Genomic DNA, 18,316 nt, shown 5'->3' with positions numbered 1-18,316 from the left:
CTGTGGTGCCCTGTGCGATGGCACCGGCCGCACTACCCTAGCTATGGCCCTGCATTCATTAATCACTGGCAAAGGGAGCCAGTTTACCCTCAAAATATATTTTTTTTAAATCTACATTGACTCTGTGTTAGATGTCTCCATTACTACAGTCAGGTTGCCTCTTCCCCCATAGCTTACACTTTTGATGCTTGTTACAGAGTTACTTCATGATGAGAGTTTTTGCATTTGGGAGGGAGTGACTTATCCTGGTTGTATTTGCCTGAAACACTCTAGGAAGAAAAAAATGCAATTACAGTATAGTACGCGCTAAAGTAGCCGCCCCCCAGATGCGTCTCACTTAACACGTATGATCATGGACGTGTGTGTGAATTATACAGGAGTAAGACATGGAATACACGTGTAACTGCAGGAAATAAGTCTCGATTTTGACATAACCCATACTGTATGCCTGTAACTATCGCCCGTTGTCTCAGAGGGTTTTAAGTTACACTTCATATAAACTCTAGTTTCTCTGCTTTCTTTCAGATGTTCTTTGCCCCAATGTCCGAGTTGAGGGTGACCGGTTTAAACACAGGAATGGGGAAAGAGATGAAATCCCAGGTATGTTAATTAACCCCTAAATGACCGTGGGGCTTTGCTTCTTCTTGGTTAGACACATTTTTTTTTGCTACTGTAAGTGCTGGTTAAATGACAATGGCCGGATTAAAATAGCCTGAGAGTCGCGGGCAGCGGCAGTATATTTTTAAATGCTGTTTTAAATCTCATCGTATAAAACTTTTAAATTACAAAGATAAATAATCTTTTCATTTGTTAAGGTTTTAAGAGGTAAATGCCACAAACATATTAAATCAAAATACGCTTCTCCGCGATTATACTTTCAGACGATTAATGTGACTATTTTTGGTGGCCGCTTCTGATATATCCTCTCGTTTGCGTTAACTTTTAACTCATCGGAAACGAAGACGTTTTAGTTTTAATCTTTGCACCATGAGCTAACTTGGGTCTCTCTGTCCTATGTGATCACTGTAGGGATATAGGGGTCTATGTACTAAGCCCTGGAGAGAGATAAAGTGAATGGAGATAAAGTACCAACCAATCAGCTCCTAACTGACATTTTTCAAACACAGCCTATAAAGTGACAGATCAGATCTGAATTAGTACGTAGACCCCATTGGGCCTGATTCTGAGTCACACACAAAGTCTATTGGAGGACGTCCATCTGCGAGTTTACGCGAAGCATAGGCAAACAGGGTTTCCAGGTTGCCTGGAAACCCCTCTCCCTAGCCTACACCATGACCACAATAGAATTTTACTAGTGCTGCATGTTCTTCTAAGTGTCACAAATGAAATAATTAGCACCACCTGTGGATCTTTTAACATGTGTCAGCCGGTAATAAATACACCTGTGAACCAACTAGGAGATCTGGAAAACATGCACTGTTAGGGGTGCACTGCTATATGCCATCAATGGGATTAATTATTAATATTGTATAATAATACACTATCCAGTGCATAAGGAGACCGATATGTACATATATGTCCAGGGCAGTGCTAGGTTCTTCTGCTGCTCCTTCCAGACTCCCGGACTTGCTCCCATTCAGAGCCGTAACTAGACTTTTTGGTGCCCTGTGCCAGAAAGAGCATTGGCACCCCCCTCATTTTTCAAAGGGACATAATGCACCCAAAAAAGATCCATGGCTTCATGGGGAAGGGCCATGGAAGAGATAGGAGAGGTCAGGAGATGCTGGGGATGAAATAAGAGGAAGCTATAAGTGAGAATGATAATAAACAGAAATTTGACAGGCCCAAACAGCACCCCCTGCCCTGCGGTGCCCTGTGCGATGGCACCGGCCGCACTACCCTAGCTATGGCCCTGCTCCCATGCTCTGGAATGATGCCCACATCTGAAATAAAAACATTCAGCTCAGGCAGGATGGCCCTACTGCCGCATCTAATGGCTTAATGTGATCGCTGGGTCTGTATATGCTGGAAATATGACACACAATACACTATGTATGACACGTATTAATGCTGCATAAGTGCTTAGGCTCTCCTCATGGACTGGCCACACTCGCTCTAAAATCAGGCATTTGGAAACCCTCCCTCTAGAAATCCTGCGTTTGCCACTGCAAAGCGCCTGCAAACTTCTTCCCTGTGGCCGCTGAGATGCCCAATTTTAGCGCCTACGCCACCATGAATGATTGAACCAGCCCTATTGCAGTTTTCTCCATCTGACCACAGCCTCCTATGCCTGTGACTGTGCGCCTGGGAACGCAGCCCCTTGCATTGACACCCCTGCGACACTCCCATAATACGCCCACTGAACAGCCTATTGTTGCTTACACTACTAGCCACCGCACCAGGAACGCCCATCGCTTTTCCGACACATTTCTGATACCATAGCGGTTATGAGAACTCTTGTGGTATACGCAGTTGCAAATGATCACTCGATGAACATCGGAAATCAGATTCAGGCCCATAGGATGCATATACACCCATGCATAAAGACATGATCACCCAGTGGAGAAATGTTCATGGTGGTTTAAGACCCTCTGTCTAGTCCGCATGACTCCAGACCTCCTATTGAGACAGTCAGATGGTTAAGGGCCCATGTCAAAGATGACTGCTGGTTGTTAAGGAGTAACCAGGGCTGGCTCGAGGCACGTTTGACCAGTGTGGTAAAACAGGGGTGCCCCTATAGAGAGCGCACCCCTCCCAACCATCCAAATTTCAGCGGTACAGGTCCGTTTTTCGGACACTGCCCCGCTGTTCCACCCATGGGCCGAAGTGTCTCGCAGGCAGTCGGGAGGTAGGGCACCCCAGTGCCATAGCTGTGTGGTGGTGCAGGAACCTGGAAAAGCTGAATGGATGGCGCGCGCATGCGGTTACCTGGCGCCGCAGTCCATACCATGCACAGGGCGTGGCAGACCTGGGAGTAACCATCCCTAAAAACACACACAGTATATTGGAAACCCCTTGAAATCCTCATGATGAATGTAGCATGGGGGATCTTGGGGGAAGGTTACGTCAGATCGGCTAATATTTCATAATTGCTGGGACACTTCATCCTCGTTTTGCCCAATATATTTGTGAAACAAGAACTAACGATTCAACTGCTCTCTTGCACCATGGAAACATAGAAGCCTATTTATAAAATTGTTTTCCCCCAAAATTCATCATAAATAACTAGCATTCAGGTGCCAGGTGTGTTACACAAGATATTTCTCACATATCTCCTGTCATAAACTAATATATGAACGTCGTGTCTACTTTACCAAGCCCCGAAAAAGCTTAAGTATTCTGAGCTTGGCTCCGATAATGCTACTTATTTTATGGCGCGAGCAGATCTTTCTCTAGACTCCTTCCGATTATCTTGTGCGCATCTACTCCCAGAATAGCGGCAATAAGATATGTTATGTGAAGGCTCCTAAATAGGCCCCCGGAGTGGGACCGGTCTCTCCATTACAAGAGAAGCTGCAGACATCAGCTGCACTGTCACAAAACCGGGACTTAGTCACTCTTACCCCGTCCGGTGGTCCTTCATAAAGGTGTCCCAGATCGCTGTCACTTTAATCTTCTTGGGTGCAGCCATGTTGACTCTGATCAAGTGACTACCAGTATTCAGTCTTTACTCGTCTCATTCACTAATATGACCGCCTCATCCTTTCCCTGACAAGAGCGCCCTATTTAAGCCTACACCTGACACTAGCACCGTGTCGGAACAATTTGTAGTTCAATACTCCTGTATGGTTCCCAGAGATCTCACTCACTAGTGAGTACTACATCCAATCCACTGCCTGAACCTGCGCTATTGGATTCCTACAAGCTGCTGACTCTGAGTCGGCTTCGTCCACTCTGCTGTTTCTTGCTTCCAGCCTGCACCTATCAGTCTGTCCTAGCACCAGTCCCAGTCCAGCTCAGCTACTGTCACCTCTGGTCCCAATCCGGTTCAAGCCTGCGGTTCCACTTTGGCTGACTGCAATCCTTTCAGGTTCCATTCCTGGTCAAGTCTGCGGTTCTACTCTGGCTGTTCATTCCGGTTCCATTCCAGTTCAAACCTTCGGTACCACTCCGGCTGGCTACTGTCCTCTCCGGTCCCATTTCGGTTCAAGTCTGCGGTTCCACTCCGGTTCGCTGCTATCCCTTCTGATTCCATTCCAGTTCAAGCCTGTGGTTCCACTCCAGCTCAGTGGCTGTTACCAGTGGTCATAGGGGTCTATTTACTTAGCAGTGTGAGTGAAAAGAGATAAGGGGCCTGATTCAGAGCCGGTCGCTATTTGCGCTCGCTCGTCCAAAAAATAGGGGTGGCTATTCAAATGAACCGTTCGCTGTTTGCGGTCTGTTCACGCCTCTAGGTCTGAACGAGCGAACAAAACTTGCATTCGTTTTTTGGGAAACTACGCCCCCTGGCTGCTCGCATCCTACGTCATGTTCGCTATTTATTAGATTAATCGAGTACATCGAACAGGGTATGAACTGCTCGCTATTCTTGTGGTTGGTTTTTGCTACCACAATTTTGCGAGCAGTTCTGGCTAAAAAAAACCCCAGTGACGTTGTCAATGACGCTGATGTTTTAAATATGCACACCCATAAAACGCCCGTTTTGACCTTTAAGCACGCCTGCGATCGGATCTCCACTCCCTGTTTTCAAGCACCTTCCACTGTTACCACCCACATACGCCTCATTCTGTCACTCAAAATAGCAGGCCTTCGCTATTTTGCGAGCACACGATTTTCAGCTGCACTGACTGGTTCGCGCATGCGTATTACGAACCGCACGCATGCGCAGTTGGGCAAACATCGCTCGGAGCGAACGAGCAGCCACTTGCGTCCGGCTCTGAATCAGGCCCTAGGTGCCAGCCAATCAGCTCCTAACTGCAATCTCACAGGCTGTGTTTGAAAAATGACAGTTGGGAGCTGATTGGATGGCACCTTATCACTTTTCACTCTGTCTCCTAACACTGCTTAGTAAATAGACCCCCTAGTCTGGTTCAATTCTCTGGATCCAATCCGGTTCCACGTCTGCTACCTCCAGTCCCAATCTAGTAAGTAAGGTCCAAGCCTGTGTCTTGCTACTATTTCCAGCCTGCATTGTAGTCTGAAGTCTCCTGGGCATCTAAAGACTTTCCTAGTGCAGCCAAGTCTACTGTTTACAGTGATCCTGGCTTCAAGCAAGTCCCCTGGGTACAACTCCCTTGCTCATTGCGGGTTCAAGTTGACTATACTTTCACTGTACTTCAGATTACCTTTCTGCTCTGCACTTTACATTGCTTACTCTTAGCATCGCTGCTCCTGACCTACTCTGAGTCCCTCTATTCACTATACCATCGCTACCTCTATCAATGGTGGTTATTGTACTGGGTGTCCTCTCTTAGAGTGCTAGGGTTCGTGCTGAGTTTCTGCTCCAGTGTTCACAGTTGCTGGGGACTGGGTACTAGATCTAGATTCCACTTTGAGGGTCTAAGCTCCAGTGACCCAGCTCTGGTAATCAGTTTGTAGCATCTGCTAGCAGATTCCAGACGGGCTACCGATTACCTTTTTTCTTCGCTGTTCTGTTCCCTGACCTCTCGATCTCTGGCTCTGGCCCCTTATCCCTGTATTCAGGGTGAATGGTTGAATTTCACTCCAGGAGCAAACAGGGAGCCTTTCAGGTGTCCCTGACCTCTCTGAAGGCACCAGGCATTTACCGCATAGGTCTCCACTCCATTAGTCGACCTCTGATTCAACTCAGGGGCAGAACTATGGAAGACAATGGAGCCGCCTGCTGGATCTCAAAACCCCAAATGTGACATGCACTGCTTGCTCATTTGACCCCCTTGCGACCCGATCTCAACCAAGACTTTATGGGGCTGCAAACAAAAATGTGCGTGTACGGAGGTACCGTAAGTGCAGCACACAGCCACATTTACTTGTTGGCGGGTTCGAGTGACTCACACCTAATTGGATTGAGATCTAAAGTTGCATACACACACAACGATTTTGTTACCAACGATTTTATGAACGATTTTCTGTCAGATTATCTGTCAGATTTTTTAAAGTGTAATGAACGATTTTTTTTGAACTACAATCGATTTTTGCATATTCCCTTACTGAAAATCGTTCAGTTGACAAGTCTGACTGAACTACAAATTACAAACATGAATGCGCATGAACGATAATCGTTCATCATTTGACTCAGAAAGTGAACGATTTTTTCAAACGATTATCGTTAAACGATATCGTTTAACGATAATCGTTCAAAAAATCGTTGTGTGTGTATGCAGCTTAAGAATAATAGATTCAAAATCTAGCCATTTCCTATCAATGCCCATGATCAGGGAAAACACAGTGCTACAATTAGGGCAGGATGATTAACAGCACCCGACGTAATTTCCCTGCAGATGTAACCAACAGGTTCTCTTTAAACCTGAATCTAATTAAATAAATGATAGTTTCCCTTTAAAAGTTGTTTTGTTACTGATGACCAACTTTCTTATTGATTACTAATATGAACAGACATTAGTACAACTGTAAAATCTACATAGTCATGTTATTGACTCCTTAGAAGTTTCCTCCATTTGCTAATGTTTTTATAAGATAAAATATTAGCTGCAAAGTTATCACTAAATGTATCCAGGTCACTCAGAGACTAATTCTAATAATAATAGTTCTCAGTGACATCTCCCATTTTTTTTTAGTCATTAAAAATATATTAAAGAAAGCAAAATAACCGAACCAACGTTATCCTGGTCTGTTACCCCTAAAGACACATGTAATCTGTCTGAGGATACACGATACGCAGTGAGTCACTGAGAGATTGGATGGTTTCATTATGGTCAATATCACAAAGCAAATAATGTAATGGGACTCTGGGGGCCCTAATCGTGACTTCTCACAAATTCAATTATGTACCTCTCAGCAGCTCTCACATTAAATGTATGGCTGAGGGTTATTTCTAGAATCATTGAACGGAAAGAAGAAATAAAAGGACAACATGTTACCAGTTCTAGGATTATAAATAGTCCACTAAAAAAACAACTGGACTGGTTTAAAATCACCATCTTTCTGTCTGCACTATTTGTGCTATGAAAATAGACGTCATACTTTGCTACGACCATTTACTGCGAATTGAATTGTGATTTCAGGTGCTAAAAACATACAGAAGTAAGCAATAAATATAAAAGAATGTAGTAGAGATGTGCGAGTTCGGATTTACTCGGTTCTTTTCGCCAAAATGATCACAAGTTCGGATTTATTTTATTGGCTATCCAAAACACGTGATAGTCGATAGCCAATAAAATTCCATTATTGAGATCCGAACATATCCGAGTAAATCCGAAACCCTTTTAATTATAGAGCAGTGATATCATTACAACTGCAGTTATCACATCATTATACAGTGAGGATTTAGGACCTCATTCAGAGTCGGTCGTAAGCGGCTGCTCGGTTGTACGCATCCGATGTTTGCAAACCACGCATGCGCATGGTTAGTTGTGCGCATGTCCATACGAGACATTGCGATCCAAAATGCTGTCGATCATACGGCTTACGAGCAGGAAGTGGCTTCCGAGAGTTGATTGACATGAAAAGCCGTTTGTGGGTGTTTACAGGAGTGGTGGTCTAAAAACGCAGGCGTGCCTCAGCGTTTTGAGGGCGTTTTAGGGGCTTACATAATTTACCTGCTACGACCGACATAGAAGGCCGGAAGTAGTAAAACATCGCTCTGCGAGCAGGTTAGAGGCCTGGCTGATCGTACAGCTTGAGGTTGCGTATGTGCTCTCTCAAGCCCCAGAGTACAATCGATACTATCGAACGTTATTGATGTTAGGATTGATGTTTCTATTTTGAGTCACACAATGCAAGCAGCTAATAATCGTTTGTTGAAGCTAATAACACTGCTCATTGGCTTGTAATTGATTCAGCTGCATTAGCATTAGCGAATTATAAGAATAAATAAATTTCATGGGGATGGCTTATTCTATGCGTTTTTTTGTTAATTTTAACATGCATTTAACAACAACACAACATTATTATTCCATAATCCGGGTTTAAAATATTTTTTATTTACAAACGCACTACCAGTAAAACATCAGGATGAACTAAATGACATTTGAACAATACAACACAAGCGGCCGCAACCATCAAAAGAAAATTAACATACAGCGACTGACAACGATTGACTCGATCGATAGCTTCTATCACTCGCTAGCTAGAGGAGGTGCATTGTTCACGTATGGGTGTCACTTTGGTTGCGACCGACCGGCCGTGCGATTGCTTCCTCTTTCAGTTTCTCGGTCGTTAGGCGTACGACCGAGCGGCCGCTTACGACCGACTCTGAATGAGGTCCTTACTTTGAGCTAGATGTTGTCCTCAGCACAGCCTTGTTTTTTTTCTCTCTCTTTAATTCCTGCCTGTCTATTCACCTCTCTCTCTCTTTTAGTGCCCCCCTCCCCAATTTTCCTTCTACTCTAGCTCCCCCTTTTACTCCATCTCCCTCTTTCCCCTCAACGGTCTATGGCCTTTATTCAGAGGCGGCCGTACGGTCTACGACTAGGCACCCCCCCCCGGGAGGGTTAGGCACCCGCGGGGACTTAGGTTTAGGCGGCGGGGAAGGGGGGGTTAGGTTTAGGCACTTAAAGCGGTGATTAGGGTTAGGCACAGGGGGAGGTGTTTTGGGTTAGGCACCCTAAAGGAGGGTTAGGATTAGGGGGTAGAATTAGATTAGTTTATACTTACCTTTAGGACGATCGGTATTTCCTCCTCTGTTGGGCTGCCGTTGACATGCGGCCAGCAGTAAATCATACCGAATGCATTTGGGATGTCTGCTGCGGTCACTCCATCTTAAATCCTGGTGATCCCTAGATTTTGCGAGGCTCTTTCTCTTAATTTCAACTTAAAAATATCCCCTTTAGTCTCTTTCTATAAATGTTTGGAGACTGTGTGTTATTCTGGAACTTTCTGGAAGTAAGATCACTGACACTAATGGGAGGGGTCAGAGCACAGACCCACTGTCATTACATGCCATTTATATCAGCAGTCGATTTTATTATATAGATTTAAATTTTTGGCAATAACATTTTATAAATGTTTGCACTTCGATCAAGTGGATCAGAGAGTACCTTAAATCTTTTATATGTGATAGTCAAGTTTTTCCTCATTCAGAGTAGGTTCTTCTCTTACAAATGGGGCATTTTCAGCTCCTTGCCACCTACATTAGGGTCTCTTTTATAAATCACTTCCCAGCTTCACTTTGTATTAAAACATCTTGATAGATCCCCATGGCATATCCCTAGATCCTTATGTCATCTTCTGCGTCAGAATGTGGCCTCCTTTGCAAGCAATTAAGGCCCTCATTCAGAGCCACTCGCTATTTGCGGTCGTTCGTTCTAAAACAAGGGGTGGCTATTCAAATGAACCGTTCGCTCTTTGCGGTCTGTTCACGCCTCTATGTCTGAACGAGCGAACAAAACTTGCGTTCGTTTTTTGGAAAAATACGCCCCCTGGCCGCTCGCATCCTACGTCATGTCCGCTATTTATTAGATTAATCGAGTACATCGACAAGGGTATGAACTGCTCGCTATTCTTGGGGTTGGTGTTTGCTACCACAATTTTGCGAGCAGTTCTGACTATAAAATAACCCAGTGACGTGGTCAATGACGCTGCTGTTTTAAATATGCACACCCATAAAACGCCCGTTTTGACCTTTAAGCACGCCTGCGATCGGATCTCCACTCCCCATTTTCAAGCACCTTCCCCTGTTACCACCCACATACGCCTACTCCTGTCACTCAAATTATCAGGCATTCGCTATTTTGCGAGCACATGAATTTCGGACGCACTGACTGGTTAGCGCATGCGTATGACGATACGTACGCATGCGCAGTTGGGCTAACATCGCTCGGAACGAACGAGCGGCCGCTTACGAGCGGCTCTGAATCAGGCCCTAAGTTCCAATACATTGCTGAGACCTGCGTCTCAATCACTATTGCAACTCTGTGTCCACACACCATGGGAGGCGTGCGCTGAACGACTTTCTAGCTACTTAGACGCACGCGCACTTGAAAAACATCAACCGTACATGCGAATAACGTCATTACCTCCAACTCAGAATTCAGGCCCTTACTGTCTAGCACAATAATCATCTACAGATGTTTCAGCTTCTTCTCACACCTAAGTACACTTCCAGTTACCGGAGGCGGCTCCTGAGAGCACTGAGTAGGTCTGCTAATTAGTGTGTGCTGTGGGGACCCTATAAGCTCCCTGGCACAAACGAAAGGCCTGATGTAGCGCGCTTGGGTTGCATAAATGAGCCCCTCTGTGTCGGAAATATGCCATATGGATATTTTTCTTATGTAGCTCAGGTTGTAGATGGGAGCACAGATTGCTTTTGTGCTGCTAGCAGGATTCAGTGAATGATTGTGTAGGAGGAAGCCTCCCTATGCACTGGCTCAGGTCATGCTCTGAATATCCAATGGGCAAACCACCACCGCGGCCATGTAAGTGGTGTTTTACAGAAGTCTGAGTTCCACATATGCGGAAATTGCCTCAGTAAATCAACACTTGGCACATGGGAAAATATAAATGTGCACATTGTCATAAGTACTCTGAATGAGTAGAACGCTACATTTGATTTTCCAGTGCATGGTACAGTAGGAATGAATATAACAGGAACTGTCAGTAAGTAACCTTCCTCCTCCGTACATGACACTGGTATGATAGAACCGACAGTAATAATCAACATTGTCGTTAGCGACTCATATTGTAAAAGTAACTTGAAACATACTTGCCTCCTCTCCCGGGACTGTTGGGAGCCTCCCGAAAATCGGGTGTCGCTCCCGAAACACCCCGCAAGACTCGGCAAGTCCCCCGGAATGGCTTGCCGCCACCCCGTAAAACCCCCACGCCAGCTGCAAAAGTGGGCGGTCCGGGGGAGCGATGACCCGATTCACGCTGAATCGCCTCATCGTAGCGCCGCCCCCTGCCTTATAGTGCCAGTAATATTGGCATTATAAAGCGGGGGGTGGGGCCACTATGACGCGATCGCGTCGGCATGGCCCCGCTCTGCCTACTTGAACCACCCCCACCCTCCCAGCTGGACGGACCTGCCAGCCCCCTCCCGTCCCCCTGCAGAAATGTCAGCAAGTATGAGTAGAAATATATATATATATTTTTATGTACATTTCCCAAGGTGAGAGACCGCAACGTCACCCTATCCATCAATCTGACTGTATATACTCAATTTCCCCACAGGCTCCATGATATGACATCATTCATTCATAAAAGGATGCAGTGTCGGACTGGGGCATGAAGGGTCCGCCAGGGAATGCAATGGAAGGGGCCCAGGCTTAAGGAGTGTGGCTACTGACCAGCGAGGGTGTGGCCAGTAAAACAGAAGGACTTGGACAACCATTAGACAGGACATGCAAAGGATAGGGCCCCTTTATTAAAAAAAAAAGAGGATAGGGGTGTGTAAGCACCACCCACTTTGATTGGCAGGAGGACTAATCTTAGTGTAGTTTCCATAGAAACAAATCAAGCACCCAAGTTCATCCATGATCCTGCTCCACCCATAGAGAAGGGGGTGGGGCCCTCAGGAAGTGGGGCCCACCGGGGATCTCCCCTGTACCCTTGTGGGCGAGTCCGACCCTGAAAGGATGACATCCCCAGCATCACAGGATGATGACCACCAGTATTAATTTCCTCTATAGTGTATTTACCTTTGGGGAACACTATGGGCCTCATTCAGTGGTGCCAGCAGCCACGTCAGCATATTTATGCTAATCCCATGACCGGTGATCTTCCTACTGAGACGCCTACAGGCAGTGGCGCTAAGACGTCTGAACATGCCATCCTGAGCCAGAGCTATTGCGGATATAGCTGTCAGCGACATGCCCGTATCTGGCTAGCCACCCCATTACCTAGCAGGAGCGCACACTGAAATCCACAGCTCTTGCATCCAAATTCTTTCTGCATCTCCGTGCGGTAACGATCAGGACTCATGTGCAGTACTTCCAACATCGGCCAACTGCGTCCGTATCGCTATTGCGTGCACTTAGCGTGCACCTCTGAATAAAGCCCTATAATCAGGCCGTATAGTCAGGCCATATTGCTTAGACTCAGTCGACTTTTACTGGATAATTGTTACTAGAGATGTGCAGGTTTGGTCCCCAGAGAACCGACAACAACGGATACTAGGGTCAAACCGAGTTCTGGTTCGGATTTTCCTGCGGTTTCGGAACTCGGATTTAAAACCGAAGTCGGGTTTTGCATTGCATGTAAACATGTAAAAAAAAAATTTATTTAAAAAAAAAAAAGAGTACAGGACTTCATTCAGACCAGCTCGCTCGATGCGTTCGCTTGCTCGATGCGTATGCAAATTTGGGAAAGCAGGCGAGCGCACGGCGAGACAATAGCATGCCCACTATGTCTTGGCGTGCGATCGCTTTGTCTATGCAGACGCCCACCAGCCTGTCTTAACATGCCCACTTTTGTACGTCATCTCCAGGAAGTGTATGCAACCATCGGTACCATCGAATACCATCGGATGCGATCGCAGCGCTTGAGGCTGACCATACCCTACCGCAAGCACTGCGAGCACTTGAGTGTAAAATCCAGCCAGGTGACGTGTACTATGACGTTGCCTCCTAATTATGCACGCCTCTGAAATGGTGTTGAGACGTTCGCACACCTGCATTTGTACCTCCCTTCCCCCGTTTTTAGTGGCCAGCCCCTGTCACCACCCACAAACTGCTTCTCCTGTCACTCACTCTGCTGGGCAGTCTATTCGCAGCGAGCGAACGCTTCCCAATTTCTCGCAGTGGTTCCCGCATGCGCACCGCAATGCGTACGCATGCGCACAATGCCAACCATCGGCAGCTACGAGTGAACGCTTCTTAGTGAGCGGGTATGAATCAGATCCACAGATCCAAAACCAAAGCACGTGAGGGTGATTTTGCAAAAATAAAACTAAAACACAAAGATGAATGCGGATCCAATACCAAAACACGGGGGTCAGCGTACATCTCTAGTTTTTACCTTTATTGGGGCAAACACACATTCATCGCAGTCACCGCGTTTCTAGAGAGGAGGGGCCCCATGTGCAGTCTCCGACACGGGCCCCCTCCTCTCTGCCCGGCGGCCGTCAGCGCACTGAGCTGTACATGGAAACGACGGGAGAAGGGCCACCGCGGCCAGTTTCCCGTCGTTTTACAGCGCCGGACCCCCACGCCGACGTGGGACTCCAAAGAGGTAAGTAATATTATGGGTGCAGGGTGTGCAGTGCGGTGCGGGGCCCCCCTGGACCCCGGGGCCCGTGTTCCCCGCACACCGTACACCCATTATAGATATGCCCCTGATTCACCGTAATCCACAGCCACCAATTGGATTTTACTTTTCTAACTAATTTACCATAGACTGCTAAAAGCTGTAGTCTGATTGGGTGCCGTGAATGACGTTTGCTCTTTTATTAAATAAGCCCATTTGTGTTTTTAGTGGTTTTCTCCTATGACTGTCTCGGACGTATGTAAGAGATATATATTATTTCACTTATAAATCTAAGTATCTCATTACATTACTTTTCCATTATCTAAGCACCATGCAGAGGTAAACATATTAATAACGTTGAACATGTCTGTGATTCAGATATATATTATAACTTAGAAGGACCTGAATTCTGCTTGGCGTGAACCACTATTTTAATAGTAATTATTTTGTACTAGACCACCAAACGTATTTAAATAAGATCTCTTTGTTTCCTATGCGAAAGCCTAATATTTCAATGATTAATGTGTAGACCCATTGCTTGCATAAAATTTCAGCTAATGGTACACTTCAGGGGAATGAGTAATACACATATTCATTCTGCGACGTGACCTTTATATGAGTGCAGAGGTCGCGATCTCTGATTCGTTTCCCAGAGACATAATTGCCCCCGGGGCCACCATACATCGAGGTAACAAATAATTGTTCTGTTGCAAACATTGCCATCAGCATCTGACGCTATACATTAATAATGCTCCTTTTTTTTTTTTACTTACATTTTTTTTATTAAGATTTCTGCAAAAACTGTATCCGAGAAAATAAATATCAACCAACAAAATGTACATTTTTATTATTAAAAAAAAAAAAAAAAAAGAACCCCAGAAAAATAATATTTTAGCATTATTGAGGCCGGAAGGATAACAGAGTCTGTGATTTATTTAAATTGTCTTTAACAAGATAGTTATAGTGATAGTTCTCTTGTATTGATCTTCTTGGGTGTTCCCAGAACTTGTAGGTAATAATATATTATACTTGTCATAGGTCCTAAATCCATATATATTCAAGAGGCTGTTCTGATGTGTCAAATGGGTAGTTCGTTCCAGCATTTGACTTCCTAGTAAGTCATAGGCAGACTCGTCATGGTGTCCTAGGAAGACCCTTATTTTAAAGTGGGGACCCCTCTCTTTAATTGAGTTGCTAATAGATCCCTGGTTAAAAAAAAAAAAAGTAAAAAATAAAATGCAATTAAGCAAACAAAGGTAATATTGCGTTCTTATTACTAACCTCTACATAGGCCAAGCAAGATGTAATAAGGAATCTAAACAGAATAGAGATATGCACATTTGTTTCCATGTTATATTTGTTATTAGTATAATGCTGTGGTCACGTTGCTCATAGTCATCTAATCTTTTGTTATTGCTCTTATTTATCATCTTACGACAGGTTTCGACCTCATGGAGTTATTCAACATAAAAGACGTAGTTGGACTCGGAGCGAAAGAGAGCGGCGTTCAGAGCTCCTATGTACGTCTCGGAACATTCCCCATCGTCCAGAGAACTGAGTGAGTACAACCTGTATGATTAATGCACAAACCAAACGGAAAATGAGTCACAGCAAGCCCAGATGGAGGCTTGTGGGGGCCACAGGGCAACTCATTTGTGGGGTCCCCTTCCATTAAAGTTGTCAAAATATACTGGCGGTGTTCTTACAAGTATAACATGTAAATACTTCCAGCACCAAAACTTTGTGGAAAACACTGTAGTGCCCCAGGTCACATTATGCCACAGTGCCTCTAGTTCACATTGTACCACAGTGCCTCTAGTTCACATGATACCACAGTGCCTCTAGTTCACATGATACCACAGTGCCTCTAGTTCACATGATACCACAGTGCCTCTAGTTCACATTATGCCACAGTGCCTCTAGTTCACATTATGCCACAGTGCCTCTAGTTCACATTATGCCACAGTGCCTCTAGTTCACATGATACCACAGTGCATCTAGTTCACATGATACCACAGTGCCTCTAGTTCACATGATACCACAGTGCCTCTAGTTCACATTATGCCACAGTGCCTCTAGTTCACATTATGCCACAGTGCCTCTAGTTCACATTATACCACAGTGCCTCTAGTTCACATTATGCCACAGTGCCCCAGTTCACATTATACCACAGTGCCTCTAGTTCACATTATGCCACAGTGCCTCTAGTTCACATTATGCCACAGTGTACCAGTTCACATTATACCACAGTGCCTCTAGTTCACATTATGCCACAGTGCCTCTAGTTTACATTATGCCACAGTGCCTCTAGTTCACATTATACCACAGTGCCCCAGTTCACATTATACCACAGTGACTCTAGTTCACATTCTGCCACAGTGCCCCAGTTCACATTATACCACAGTGCCTCTAGTTCACATTATGCCAACACAATGACCACAGTTCAAATTATGTCAGTTTCCCCAGTTCACATTATGCCACAGTGACCCCAGTTACAATTATGCCACACAGTTTCCCCAGTTCACATTATGCCACACAGTGCCCCTAGTTCACATTATGCCACACAGTGCCCCTAGTTTACATTATGCCAGTGACTCTAGCTCACATTATGCCACACAGTGCACCCAGTTCACATTATGGTACACACAGTGCCCCAGTTCACATTATACCACACAGTGCCCCCGGTCCACATTATACCACAGATACCCCAGTTAAAACTATGTCACACAGTTTCCCCAGGTCACATTATGCCACACAGTACCCTAGTTCACATTATGCCACTCAGTAACCTAATTCACATAATGCCACCCAGTGACCACAGTTCACATTATGTAACCCGACTACTATCCCGATATACTATGTCAAAATTGTTATGCTCTGTTTCTGCAAATGTGTTAAGCAATGTACAGTGCTGTGGGCCCCAATAATGATAATTTTGAAATTCAAAAATTTTTCTGCATGAGGTTAATGTCTACAAAAGTGAAAAAAATATTGCATGAAAATACTGCCTATTATTATGCTTAGATTACATCATAATTCACCTGAGCCTCGCATTTACTCACCCTACTATTAATGGTTTTACCCTTTTGTGTAGCTAAATAACTATGACAGTAAGGTGACATCAATAAGTTGTACGAGACAGAACTGAGCATTTATTCTTATTTCTATCCTCTATTCTGCATGGAACGCCCCAACCTATCCATACTCACCAATGTACACCCATTATTGAGTCTTGTTTTGTAAATTTTTTTACCACTTTCATTGGGAGTCAATAAAAGTGCAATTAAATGACAATTAAAGTACAGATGTGTAATGACCCCCGTGTTTTGGTTTTGGTTTTGGATCTGGATTAATCTTTATGTTTTGCAAAACCATTCTCAAGTGTTTTGGTTTGGGTTTTGGTTTTGGATCTGGGTTAAAAAGAAAAAAAAATGAATAAAATTTTTTTTAAAACAGCTAAAATCATGTCATTTTTGCAATCCAAAACCTGAAATTCGGATTTAAACTCCGAATTCCGAACCGTGGGAAGATCAGAACCGCAACTTAGATCTGTCCGGATCACCTCAGGAGATCAGAACCACAACTCTGATCTGTCCGTATTCACAAAATGCAGACGGATTCGGATTTCTGGAGAACCAAACCGCACAACTCTACATTAAACACTTCCATACATTGACAGAATTTCAGGCATTATTATTTAAATCTGTAATGCAGCTAAGTGCAAGCTGTTGCTCTCTGTTATCAGTCTTTAACCACTTGCCTGGCGCGGTCGCATAATTTGTGACCACGCCAGGCTGTGCGTTACCTGAGATGGTCGCAAACTATCCAACCAACCGGAAACACCCACTGGGTAGCTGACGAAAAATATTCTTCCAGCAGCCGCCAATAGCAGAGAGACCTCCCGGCCCCTTTTCATTCCTGCACCCTCCCACAGCATCTGCCGTGCTACCGATTACTGCTGATAGGGCAGCCCGGCAGTACCCCCCCACCTGGCGGTTGCAGAGAGGGAAATGTAACTTTGTGTTGTCACGATGGTCCGAAGATTGATATTCCAATATGTAGCCTATTAATATTTAAAAAACTCTATATTAATGTTATGTATTTTTTTTTTTATTAAATCTTTTTTTTTTTATAAAATCGTGTTGGATACATTTTAAATAGATGTTATTGATCTAATTCAATTATAAAAAAACACTGGTATTTCTGAGTGATTTTTTGGAAAAAAATATTAGCCAGTTAAGTGGTTAAGGCAGAGGATCCCAAACACAGTCCACAAGGCACCCCAACAGTCCAGGTTTTAGGAATATTCATGGTTGAGATTAGGTGGTTAAATCGAATTGAATGAGGTATTAATTAAGTCAGCTGTGGTCAAGTATGGATATCCGTAAAACTTGGAGTCTTAGGGGTAAATTTACTAAGAATCGAGAATGGTTGAGATGCCAATCTCGGGGGAGTTCAGGCATGTTTTTCAACTCTCAAATTTACTAAAGGCAAAGTCGGGTGAGTTAGAGACAGATTTCTCTCTTCTCACTCGTAAAACTCGGGTGAGATCGCAAGCTCAAATCAACTCACCATCGGGCCAACTCGGAAGTACTTTTCACCTAAAAGATACATCTCACAAATTTACCAGGAATCGAGATGACAATCTCAGGTGAGATGACAGCAAACTCTCTGCCAAATTTAAGTTTTAAACACTCACCTCCAGAGCTGCGAGTTTGGCTGAAACATACACAAATCATTGTGATTTGTGTATGTTTCTGGTTGTAAATAGTTTAAATAGGGGATATTTAAAAAAAAAAAAAAATGATGTTAGGTCCCCCCAAATGGCTAACCATCCCCGGACTTGCCAGCCTGTCCTGGTACCTAAAATTACGGGGAACAAAACAAGTAGGGTTCCACCATAAATTAGGTAACAGCACCAGGCTGCAGGGTCAGTCCTGGTTTTAATTATAGGGGGGAAAAACATTGTGCAGGGGTCCCCCTATAATTAAAACCAGCCCTTTCTAGTGGGGGGGCTGATACCACAGCCAGGTGACACCTTTCACCAGGCCCCCCATGCCGCAGCATCAGTCCT

General features: G+C 44.6%; 1 protein-coding gene across 1 annotated transcript in view; it reads left to right on the top strand.

The window, feature by feature from the left end:
• COL22A1 (collagen type XXII alpha 1 chain) overlaps positions 1-18,316 on the top strand; it is a 442,369-nt gene that overhangs the window by 113,484 nt on the left and 310,569 nt on the right. The window contains exons 4-5 of the mRNA XM_088478826.1: positions 526-600; positions 14,683-14,800. Coding sequence (XP_088334952.1) covers positions 526-600; positions 14,683-14,800 — 193 coding nt within the window. The remainder of the gene's footprint in view (positions 1-525; positions 601-14,682; positions 14,801-18,316) is intronic.

Source organism: Taudactylus pleione, unplaced genomic scaffold (genome assembly GCF_031769625.1).
Source record: "Taudactylus pleione unplaced genomic scaffold, aTauple2 ptg000219l, whole genome shotgun sequence".
Lineage (NCBI taxonomy): Eukaryota > Metazoa > Chordata > Amphibia > Anura > Myobatrachidae > Taudactylus > Taudactylus pleione.
This window is presented reverse-complemented; position numbering and strand designations above follow the sequence as displayed.